Source organism: Kogia breviceps, chromosome 3 (genome assembly GCF_026419965.1).
Source record: "Kogia breviceps isolate mKogBre1 chromosome 3, mKogBre1 haplotype 1, whole genome shotgun sequence".
In the NCBI taxonomy this organism is placed as follows: Eukaryota; Metazoa; Chordata; class Mammalia; order Artiodactyla; family Physeteridae; genus Kogia; species Kogia breviceps.
Window position 1 is genome coordinate 169,779,961 of NC_081312.1, and position 12,195 is coordinate 169,792,155.

Consider the following 12,195-nt stretch of genomic DNA (forward strand, 5'->3'; position numbering starts at 1 on the left):
TGTTCAAACTATACTGTGAGCACTTGGAAAGTCTCAGGGTAAGTGAGAGGCACCCGTGAGCATGGAATCATATCCTGGAGCTGGAAGGGCACAGCGGCGGGGTGCAAACGGCTGCGGGCAGAGGCAAGCGTGTGCTAAGAAGCAACATCTGACACTCGTTCTGACAGCAACCTTAAATTTAGTGCTGGCAAACCTTAGGCATTCCTTAAAGTGTTATCTACATAGAAAAGGGAATGTAATGCAAATGTTCAACACTAGGGAAATGTATGAGTACATTACAGTTTCCTGGAGGTTACATCAATAGATTACATGAGGTAACAAAAAAAAACTATGAACACACTCCAGTAACATGGCAAAGAATCTAAAAAATAATGGCAATGGGTCCTTTGCCATTTTCCTTTAATATTAAAACATTGCAATTGTTTTAGTATTTGAAAAATTTACACATGTTTGAAACATAAAAGTTGAAGACTGATACTCAAAATGCCTTCTTTTAAGATTTTTCTTTGGCACGTTTCCAAAGGCCACAGGAAGTCAGGCCCTGCAGCGGGTGTGGTGCCCAGAATCCAGGCCTAAGTCATGACTTTATAACCATCAACCTTTGGATGGTTATAACCTAATGGCCCCATGTGTACAATGATTACAAGTATGCATACATCCTGGTATTCTTTACTTCTGAATGAGAAAACTCAATGTGGCTTTGAAAATTCCTTCCAGAATGTTTAGTTGCAGCTGAGGTTGTTCTTCCACGGATACTAAAAAGCATGGAAAAGGAAGATGACCAGACTAGACTCCAGGGTGACCTTGGGAACACAAAGCTAGAAACTAATTACCACAAAGTGAATTCTCAGATACATGCTACTTCTTAAACAGGAGACTAAACAGTAACCTTGGGAAGGAAGGTTTGCCAAGTATAAAACCAAAAAATGAGAAAAAGTAAATAACTCACCGGGAGTTATTATGATGAATATTACAGGCTCGGGCCATTAGCACCACAATAATTGGTCGAAAGGCTTTTCCTTTTCCATCAAAGTAGTATTCACACATTTCCTTAAGTTCTGTTGTAGATATGAATAGTTCCTGAAACAAAGTTTCTCTGTGTCAATACAGCATCATAACTGCACAGTCAGTGGGATTTCTTTCACAAAACTTTGATTTGAGGGCTTCCCTGGTGGCGCAGTGGTTGGGAGTCCACCTGCCGATGCAGGGGACACGGGTTCGTGCCCCAGTCTGGAAAGATCCCACATGCCGTGGAGCGGCTGGGCCCGTGAGCCATGGCCGCTGAGCCTGCGCGTCCGGAGCCTGTGCTCCGCAACGGGAGAGGCCACAACAGTGAGAGGCCCACCTAGCACAAAAAAACAAACAAACAAACTTTGATTTGATTTTAGTGTATTCATTTCAACTGAGAAATTCAACACTCAGTAGGAAACGGTTCCAACATTGTATGGCCACAAAGCTGGCTGTGTGTGGCTGGACCACAAGCAATGCCTGGCTCGCCCCCAGGGGCCTCAGTGCTGGGGCCACCCCATGACTCCAAGAGATAGCAGGTTGGGGAAGGAAAGTACCAGATGGCCAGTGACAGCTGGAGAGAGAAAGAAACAGGGCTGGTTGCAGCTTGGAAGATGGAGGGGAGAGGACAAAGATGGGGAGTGCAGGAGCCAATGAAGCAGGAGGTCAGTGGGTATCAGGGGCTGGAAGACGAGACATGGCCAGAGAGAAGAGCAGGGGTCAGAGTCTGGCTCAGCCGTTACTTAGCCACACAAGCCAAAGGTTCATAGGGAAAGTGTAAGACATGGTTTACCTGATGGCAAGGAGCTTCCAATTGAGTTGGGAAAGCAAAATTTTTAAAAATGTGAAATATTCAGTGAATGATATGGTGGTAACTTGAACAATGCCGTACGTTAAGTGCATTAAAGTTCAAAGAATGGAGAGATCAGTGTGGAGGAGAAAAGCTGAACATTTCATGGAGGAGATAAGCTTTGACTGAGGATTAAAGTATAAGCAGGATTTTGATTTCTGAAGAGGAGGGAGAGCCTTCCTGGTGATGGGCATGTGTGTTTACTGTATCTGTCCCTCAGGGACTTGCTGGAGAGAATCAGAGCTTATGCCCTGGGAGCAATGGGAGCTACAAAGGGACCCAAAGGACCTTCAGCAGGGCTCGAGTGAGTGGAGTCCAGCAGGCCAGCCACTCACTCCCTCAGTTACTGACTCAGTGCCAAGGACGATAATAAACGCAGAGGTCTCACAGATAAATAGGACAGCCCCTTGCCTGCAGGCAGCTCAGAGTCTAGACGGGGGAAGGAAAACAATACTGCGCGGGGACTGCTGTCGTGGAGGTGAGCGCAGCTGCTCTGGGAGCACAACCGGGACATCTCCGGCTCAGGCTGAGGGCGGGAGGAGGAAAGCAAGGCTGGGGACTGAAGGCAAGAGACAGACGAGACGAGCAGGGTGTGGAGGGGAAGAGGAGGGCTGCGTCGAGGATCCTCCCCAGGTTCTTGGGTGGCGACCTCCAACCAACAGGAAAAACAAGAGAAAAAACAATCTGTGGAAAAAGGTAGAGCTTCAGATCTGCCAAGTGTGAGACAGTCATGGTCATTCCAGGGAGCTGCCCAGTGAGCAGACAAAGTTTAGGAGAGAAAATTCCATCTGGACTGGAGATACTATGTGGGAGTCACAAGCATGGGAATGGGTAAACTGAAGACAGAGAGAGAAGAGGAGCCGAGAGAACCCCAGGGAATGGCACAGTTCATAGGCGTGGGGTGGAGGGGACAGAGAGGAACCCAGGAAGCTGACTGAGGGACGGCCTAAGAGTCAGGAGAAGGTGTAGAGTGCAGAAGCCAAGAGGTGGGTTTCACAGACGGGGTTGTGGTGAACAGTGTCCAATGTTCAAAGAGTCCGGGAAGATACAAACCAGCAGTGCCCACCGGATTTGGTGGGAGGAAGCAAAGGCAGTTTCAGAGGAGAGGCTGGAAAGGAAGGCACAGTGCGATGGCAGAGCAGTGGTGAAGGGGCAAAAGAGAGAGAGAGGCCAAGAATACTGGAAGGGAAGGGGTAGGAGGACACAGGGTCAAGGGATGGTCCTTTAAAAGACAAACAGGAAGAAGCTGGAGCATCCAAAATGGATCTGAAAGAGAATGAAGAGGGCAAGTCTGCAGATAAAGACAGGAGAACAGGGAATTGCAGGAGGAGCTCCTAGGGCCCCGAGGTGGCAAAGGGGATGGGACTTAACCAGAGGTACAGGGATGAAGCTGGAAAGGAGGGAACCCCAACTTCACTGAGGTGGGAGGGGAGGAGGCCGGCACGCAGAAGTGTGGGCTGCAAATGGCCCAGAGCAGGCGTTCAGGGAGTTCCTCCTTCACGGCCTGTGCTGGGTCCACTGGACAGGAAGTGGTGAAAACAGGAGTCGGGAGGGGCCTGCAGGGGGAAAGTGAAGAACCTTGAAACGGGAAGGAAGCTGACCAGGGGCACGTGAACATTTCTGGGCAGCATCTGAGAATCCATGTGAGGCTGGGGGCCACTGAAAATTTTGGGAAAAGAATGTTTAGTGAAGAAAGCCCTATTTGGGTCAGCCTGGCACTGATATTCAGAACTGGACAGGAAGACAGTAGCAGGAGTCACCGGAGGCTTCATAGCCTCACCAGGCCTGGAGCATGTGATGGATTTGGCAAGGAAAGGTTAGATGACTCTTTGGACATGTACATGCTGCCTGTACCTTTTTCTTCAGTTTCCCAATTCTGCCATGACCCCCCTCTGGATAGTAACTTGCATTGCATCCTCCACGATGCCTCACACTTGTTGCTCAAGAAACATTTGAAACCTGACATTTGGGAATCAAGTCTGCAACAGCACAGCACACATGTGAAAACCTGCACTGTTTGCTCATAATTCTAAGAAATCAACATTACTTTACAGCATCGTCAAAAATACCTTACCTTCCTGATGTCCTCGTACAGACCTTTCAAGTCTCTCCAGCCAAGGTTAAAAGGATCAGTGTATTCCTCACCGCTCCGTGTTTTACTACAGCAGCACACTGCTGGCGTCACGTGATGGAACCTGGAGAGGCAGAAATGCACACAGTGCAAGACTGAGCATTACTTTACTGAGATAACTTCACTTTTAAGTAAGAATTATACAGACCTTTGCATATATATATACAGCACAGTATGATGATGGAAAATTTAAGCCCAGATACTTGCCGGAAATTACGCATGAATACAAAAAGGTCATTATAATTTAGAAAAACATAAGAGAATTCTGATCTTGCTCAACAATACATCAATTTTTATAACCAGGACCCTGGGAACCCACAAAATCAAAGAAATATAAATCATGTTCATTGTGTTCTGAGTTTAAATTTTATACAGTGGGGCCTCCATACCTATGGGTTCGGCATCCACGGATTCAACCAACCTCAAATTGAAAAAAAATACTTATATATAAAAATATATATATTTATATATATAAATATATAAAATTCCAGAAAGTTTCAAAAACCAAAATTTGCCATGCTTGGCAACTATTTACACAGCATTTACATTGTATTTACAACAATTTGCACAGCACTTACATTGTATTAGGTATTACAAATCACCTGGAGATGATTTAAAGTATATGGGATGACGGGCTTCCCTGGTGGTGCAGTGGTTTACAATCCACCTGCCAATGCAGGGGACACAGGTTTGAGCCCTGGTCCGGGAAGATCCCACATGCCACGGAGCAACTAAGCCCACGAGCCTGTGCTCTAGAGCCCGTGAGCCACAACTACTGAGCCCATGTGCCACAACTATTGAAGCCCTTGTGCCTAGAGCCCGTGCTCCACAATAAGAGAAGTCACCACAATAAGAAGCCCATGCACTGCAACAAACAGTAGCCCCCTCTCCCCTCAGTTAGAGAAAGCCAGCACGCGGCAACAAAGACCCAATGCAGCCAAAAATAAGTATAAGTAAATAAATAAATAAATTTAAAGTATATGGGATGGGGACTTCCCTGGTGGTGCAGTGGTTAAGAATCCGCCTGCCAATGCAGGGGACACAGGTTTGATCCCTGGTCTGGGAAGATCTCACATGCTGCAGAGCAACTAAGCCCGTGCGCCACAACTACTGAGCCTGCACTCTAGATAGAGCCCGTGAGCCACAACTACTGAGCCCACGTGCCACAACTACTGAAGCCCGCATGCCTAGAGCCCATGCTCCGCAACAAGAGACGCCACCGCAAGGAGAAGCATATGCACCACAACGAAGAGTAGCCCCCCTGCTCACTGCAACTAGAGAAAGCCCGTGCGCAGCAACAAACACCCAATGCAGCCATAAATAAATAAATAAATAAATGTTCCTTTAAAAAATAAAAATAAAGTATATGGGATGATGTGTGTAGGTTGTATGCAAATATCATAGGACTTGAGCATCCCCAATTCTGGTATCTGAGGTGGGGGGGTGGCTAGAACCAATCCCCCTCCACCATACCAAGGGACAACTGTATTCCCATTTTTCTCAAAAGGCAGAGATCACATAGAGCAGATATTGTGGCACTTAGTTAAACAGCATATCCAATTTGTTGGACTAGCCTACCACAATTTAGAATAGAAATTTACTGGCAGTATGGCTAATAATTTTAGTTGCAATACAGATTATAAACTTACCGTGATATACTATACATATTTGGAAAGGCAGATGTTAACCTCTTCACAAGATTAAAATAGGACATCTATAAAATAAAAGTATTAAGAAACTTGTAAGAATATTTGTGAAAAACTTGTTTATAACACTAGATAAATTCAAACTCCCATAATTTCTAATAAAAGTAACCTTTATCTTTTAGTTGTCCATTTAGACTGCGGACTTTAGAAAAAATAACATAAAGTTTTCTTTCCTTATTACAAAAGCAATATTCATCATTACAGAAAATATAAATATGAAAAAAGCAGAAAATAAAAAACATCTATAATTTATCCCTTCCCCCAAACACTGCTCCATATTCACATCTATCTTTTCCAGATCTGAAATCCCCTTCCATTTAGCTAAGAGTGGGCAGAGAATAGTAAGGATTAGTGTGGTTTACACTCTTTTAAAGTGTTAACTTGGTTTAAAACAAAGAATAGGGCTTCCCTGGTGGCGCAGTGGTTGAGAGTCCGCCTGCCGATGCAGGGGACACGGGTTCGTGCCCCGGTCCGGGAAGATCCCACATGCCGCGGAGCGGCTGGGCCCGTGAGCCATGGCCGATGAGCCTGCGCGTCCGGAGCCTGTGCTCCGCAACGGGAGAGGCCACAACAGTGAGAGGACCGCGTATCACAAAAAAAAAAAAAAAAAAAAAACAAAGAATAATCAAGCATCTGCCTAGACAGTGAAAAAGAAAGGATTTCAAGGATTTCAATGTTAAGGAAGAAATTTATAGTTACACAAACACTGCCTATTTCAAGCCACTGTTCCTGAATATACTTGGAAATGGTACTTCTTGAAAAGTAATGTCAACAAAAAAGCATGCTCAGCAGCACATTTTGATAATATTCATGAGAGATCAAGAACAAGAGACGACTTCTAAAGGATTCAGAGGTGGTGCCAACAAATAGTTCCAACAGTTATTGTGCACAGGAGTGGGGACCCACAGATACAGCAGCTAACTTGAAGAATTCAGGGACACAGGCATTTCAAAAATTACTACTTTACTGATGTGATGTGTGAAGGGCTCTTACAGAATACTTGAAGAAAATATCTTGACAAAGGATGGATTTAGCAGTAGAAAAAGAAAACTAAGGTAATAAAGCCTTACAATGTGCTTTCACACTATTTGACTCTCACAACTACTTGTTTTTATACAGCCGGGGAACCTGAAATTCAGAAAAGTCTGAAAAACTGTAATACAGGTATGTTAACAATATATCAAATGAAAAAAGCACCTACAGCACTGTGTGCATTATGTGATTCCACTAAAAATGTGTACACCCACACAAATAAAATCCACAGAAAACAGGGTTTAGAACCATATAAACCAGGCTATTAAAAATAGTAGTTATTTTGGAATAAATAGGATCGTGGGAGTTTTTTGCTTTATTCTTTTAAAATTCATATTTTCCGAATTTTCTTTAGTGAACACACCCTGCTTTAGACATATTAAAATGACAATAAAGGTTGACTTTGCCAGGCAGGCAGTGGCCAAAGAAGGCGGTCCTGAGTTCTATTTTCACCATAGCATTATATATTCATTAAACCAGTAAGGACATTTATGACACCCCAGGCATTAAAATGTCCTAAGGAAAAAAAGTGATAATCCTTTCATTTTACCATTACATGACACTTAACCTACTTTTGTCAGCCTTCATGCGAAAATGATTCACATGAATTTAGGATTTATTATAATGCTTATTCAATCTGAGACCTAACCTCTAACTTGGGGTGAAGAGTTAAAATTACACAGCTAATACAGAGCGCTCTTAACCACTGGGCAGTGTAACAGCGTAGCTTGTTGAAAGCCTGCAAGGTGGATCTTGGCTCAGATCCCAACATTTCCTAGGAAGTTACCTTGAGACAGCTTTCGGATAATATCTACTCACAGAGATGCTAAGATTAATTTAGAGATCATATATAAAGCTCTTAGCTGTGTACATTTAATATGGTACGTACTCAACCAAGCTATCTTCTGCTTTAAGAGTACCTTCGGGCAATGTTTCCCAAAGTGAGGTTAGAGGTGCTCAGGAGAGCAGGAAAGCATTCAAAGGGAGTGGTGTAACCGGAGCCACTTAGTGTGCCACTACTAGCAAGGGCAACAACCATCTCCCAATTCCGATGTTGTGCCTTTCCATCACATATTCTCCCTGAAAGTCAACCTTGCCTCTCATGAAGTTACTTTTTTTAAAAAAGAGAAAATGCTGAGTAAGAATCAAGACATACTGACAAGTGATTTGGCACAATCAGATACACGCTGGTTTCCCGTCCTATTCCAAGATGTTTGAACACTACCAATGAAGAAGTTGAGAGAACCATACAGACAGGAAAAGTGGAGCTGGGAGAGATGGGCGTGGCTTTATTGTTGTTGCTCTTTGTCCCCAAGGACTATCAGGCCCTAACAGACTTGAACTAGCTAAAACACACCCTCCTGAGGCAGACACCTGAAGGCTCATGTATTTACAGTGAAAAATACCACTGACACGAATCAGAAATACACGGTACTGGCATTACCAGCAAAGCTCCTCCTTGTGGTCATTAAGGCAGACATGGAAGACATCCAGCATATTCTCTCCAGGAAAGCACCCTTTCTGTGGCTAAGATAGTTGTTTAATGGGCATGGAATTTTTAAAAAAAGGAGCATCAAAGAAAAGAAGTATCAGTGGCATCAGTGGTGGGTGTATCCATCTCTCCAAATAACATCCTCATCTGCGGTACTGGAAGTATTTGAAGGCTGGCTAGAACAGTACTGAAATGGATCCCAGCAGACTCTTTTCCCCATATTCTCTCTTTACTGTCTAATCCATAGACTAGCCCAGCTGCCATTCTCTCTCCAAATGTCTATTTTGGATAAGTTGTGATTACGTATGCATATGTATCCCAAAGTAGACATTTAGAAATACTACATATGGGCTTCCCTGGTGGCGCAGTCGTTGAGAGTCCGCCTGCCAATGCCGGGGACACGGGTTCGTGCCCTGGTCTGGGAAGATCCCACATGCCGTGGAGCGGCTGGGTCCGTGAGCCATGGCCACTGAGCCTGTGCTCCGCAACGGGAGAGGCCACAACAGTGAGAGGCCCACATACCGGAAAAAAAAAAAAAACTACATAATTCATATTGAGAAATGGTCTTTGATGGACACGGAAGTGTACCAAATCTGACTGAAACGTAAGAGTCCTAAATTCAAATAAACTTTTAAAAAAATGAGCCTTGCGGAGGAGAGAACACATACAATTACTATGTGACCGGATAAGTCTCTAAAAGAACAGTGAGTCCACAGGCCTTGCGTGGTTATGCTTACCAGTACGAGCCTAGCCTGTGGTACATTAAGAATTAATCACTACAAAGCGCGGCAAAGGACTCACAGAGCCATAGAAACTTGTCAATACACAGGAGCTAAACTGACCAGAAAGGGAGAAAAATGAGATGGAGTCCAAAGGCAGCAGGGGAGAGCGTCAGGGAATCATGGTTAGTGCTGAGATTCGGAGTCGGCTTCAAGGAGTCACAGGTCGATTTAAAGATCAAGGTTTCTCCACTTGCGACATCCTCAGGCCTCTTCTCCTTCCAGCCCGTCCAGGTGTGCCCTCCCTCCAAAGTAACTACCGCACGACTGAACTCCGGTCCACTCTAAGCATCAGCCCCGCGTTCTCCACGAGACTTTTCCGCCTATTCCGAGGCTACCGGACCCTCTGTATCTCTGAGCGCTCCGAGCACCTTCTGCTCTAAAATCCCAATTAAGTTCTGTTGCCCCCGAAGCCCTGGCTGTAACTCGAGAGGAAACACCTGCAGACGCTCTCCACGCTTTACGCATACCCCAGCAGACCACTGGGCTACACCTGCGTTTCCCCGGGACCTGGGTCCTCACTGCCCCTTCCCCACACCCAAGACGCTCCGCTGTCCCCAAGACACAGCTCTGCAGCCCCGCGCGGGGCGCCCACCCCTCGGCTCTGTCCCGTCCTCGATTCCCCGCCAGCCCTGGGTCACGTCCCAGCGCAGCCCCGCGGCCCCCGCCCGCCGCTCGTGCAGCTCGCCCTCATTCATTCTGCGGCGCCGCTGTCATTGGCGCGGTGACCTCTGCGCCCAGCCACGGCGCGCGCTTCCCGGCCTCACCTGCGCGCGGGCGGCAGCGGCGGCGGCGCGCAGCCCGGACAGTCCTGCGCGGCCGTGGGAGCCGGGCCCGGGGCTCCGCGCAGCCGGCCTCCAGGAGCAGCCGCGCCGCCACCGCCACCAGCACGAGGCCATGGTCCACGTCTGAAAGTCGCGGCAGAGCTTCAGCTCCGCCTCTGGCCCGGCGGCCCCTCCTGCGGGGACCCGGAGCCGGAAGTCCGGCAGCGGAAGAGCGTCTACCTCGTCAGCCCCGCCCCTTCTCGCTCCTCCCGAGGGCGCTTCCGGCCCGGGAGGTGGAGGAGCGGCCATCGGTTGCAGAGCGGCGGTCGGGCGGCTGGATCTCTTCGTAACCCCGCCTGCCCGCACGCCGCTGACTCGGGAGAAACCAGCGTGATCTTCCTCCTGAGGAGCGGCCTCCTCCGACCCCGCCCAGCCGGTGCCTCCAGCAGTCTCCGCCAAAGTGCACCCCTGTTAGACCGGCTGTCATCTAGAAATGCCACAGGGCGCCCGACGAACAATCACGAAATTTCCTTCTGCGTATTTAGGCAGAAGGACGCGAAGCATCGGGTTCCCGTTTTGCTGCCTAATCCGGAGGCTCCAGTTTCCGCGGCTGCTTCTCTTGGGTGTTACCTTCCACGCTGTCGTCTGCTCCTTATGGCGACCTGGCCTTGAAGGAAGTGCCAGCCTTTTGCATCTTTACAGTAACAAGTCAAACCCCGAGCAGGGCTATTGTGAAAGAGAAGTTAGATTAGCCTCGTCTCTCGACTTTTGGACGCTCTCCTCTGAAAACCTTATAGGTATATTGTGGCCTAGTTTGGCAATCTTGCTCACATCTGGATATGTGAGTCCCGCTCGTGGGTGTACTGAGCTGTGCGAAGGTGTTTATTATTTGGTAATGTTGAACCTACTTGTAACCAGCCCAGGGGATACTGGAGAATGGACAGGATTAATGCCCAATAAGGGCATTAGAAAGATCTTTCCTTAATTCTGTGGCCATATCTACTCTTCTCATGCTAATGAGAGGCTGTCTTTATAAGAGAAGTCGTGATACAATTAATCATTCAGTACATGCATACAAACGCACAAAGCCTATCAGAGAAAGTGTAAGCACTGGGGATACAGAAACAGAAGAAACTTAACTCTGTCCTCAAAAAATTCACTTATGAGAAAATAGACCACCAAACAGGCAACTGTGATTCTCTTGATATTTTTTCTTGTACTTCTGACTCATGCATTTTGCATTAAAGAATGCAAGTACCTGTATAGCTGAGCACGGTTTTACATTTATCTTCAAAATTTTTTAACTGAATAAAAGCATATAATAAGTTTTTTTAAATGTCAATTTTATTGAGGTATTTTCCCCCAATTTTGAAGAATATTACATAAAAGATGTCAGGTGCTTTACAAATTAAGGTTGTTAATATGCACCTGTGGCTTATCTTGATCTAGGTTTATGTATTAAGAAATATCCACAGGTGGAGTTGGCCAAAATAGAGTGTTGCAGTAAACACTTGTACTTGCAACAATCCTGTGACTTAGAATATTTTCATTTGCCCTTTTTTCATAGGTAGAGAAACAGATACAGAGGAATTTAGTGTCTTGCCCGAGCTCACATAGTTGGTAGATACAGCACTACAGAATTCTGTTATGCCATTTTCATTTAGAAATTGTTTACCCAGGTTAAAACAATAACCTGGCTCTTAAAAAGATGTAATTTGGCAAGGCTAAGTAGGGAAGGCAGATGAAATTTGTGAAGGCCTCCACCATTATAGTATAGCTAAACTTCCCATGAACAATAACCCACCAACAGGACATGCAGAATACAAAGTAGCTCCTTTGACCCAACTAGGCCAAGCATGAGTCCAGAAAGTTAAAACATTGTCTAAGCTGTGCAAGTAATTGCCAAAGAACGGACTCCTCTTGTGCACAGTCTAGAAATGGCTTGGACCTTTTTGACTGCACTTACGCAAGTGAAACAACTGGTAACACTGATAAAAATGGAATAAGTGTACAGCTGAAACATTTTCAGAGTTATTTTGATATTGGAGAATTGGCTACACTCGAAGATATTTTATTTCCATAATGATGATACCGTTCAAAACATTAGGTAGGACCAGGTTTTACAGCCAAGGAGAGATTATATACAAAATATAACCATATATTGTTTCATAGTACTGCATAGAAACATCTCATCCCGATGTTATTAGATAACTGATAAATGAATTATCAATGTAACTCTGGTAAGAACATTCATTGAGAGAAGAGTTGCACTGAAAGGTTAGCAATTTTTGTGCATTTCATATTCTTAGACCAAACTGAATTATGAAGACTTGAAATAATACCCTTATTTCTATTACCGATTTCTCTAAAATGTTAAGATAACGGGTTAACATGCATTTGGAATTTTCTCTGGGGTCTTAGTCTATGACTGAT

The 12,195-nt window shown here is 45.6% G+C and overlaps 2 protein-coding genes across 7 annotated transcripts in view; one reads left to right on the forward strand and one right to left on the reverse strand.

The window, feature by feature from the left end:
* Positions 1–9,954, reverse strand: part of PDSS1 (decaprenyl diphosphate synthase subunit 1) — a 55,680-nt gene extending 45,726 nt beyond the window's left edge. Inside the window, exons 1-4 of one of the 4 annotated variants that reach the window (XR_010839889.1) lie at positions 9,766–9,954; positions 5,639–5,703; positions 3,933–4,053; positions 950–1,080 (exon numbers count right to left, since the gene is read on the reverse strand). Coding sequence is in view for 3 of the 4 variants with exons in the window: in XM_067030300.1 (XP_066886401.1) it covers positions 950–1,080; positions 3,933–4,053; positions 5,639–5,703; positions 9,766–9,897 (449 nt within the window). In the remaining variant the exon portion in view is untranslated. The remainder of the gene's footprint in view (positions 1–949; positions 1,081–3,932; positions 4,054–5,638; positions 5,704–9,765) is intronic. The other 3 variants (XM_067030300.1, XM_067030301.1, XM_067030302.1) reach the window with 3 other exon arrangements.
* Positions 9,955–10,024: 70 nt separating this feature from the next.
* Positions 10,025–12,195, forward strand: part of LOC131752383 (protein adenylyltransferase SelO-like) — a 30,459-nt gene continuing 28,288 nt past the window's right edge. Inside the window, exon 1 of one of the 3 annotated variants that reach the window (XM_059056692.2) lies at positions 10,025–10,559. In XM_059056692.2, the coding sequence (XP_058912675.1) occupies positions 10,256–10,559 (304 nt within the window). In that variant the 5' untranslated portion in view covers positions 10,025–10,255. The remainder of the gene's footprint in view (positions 10,560–12,195) is intronic. The other 2 variants (XM_067030294.1, XM_059056693.2) reach the window with 2 other exon arrangements.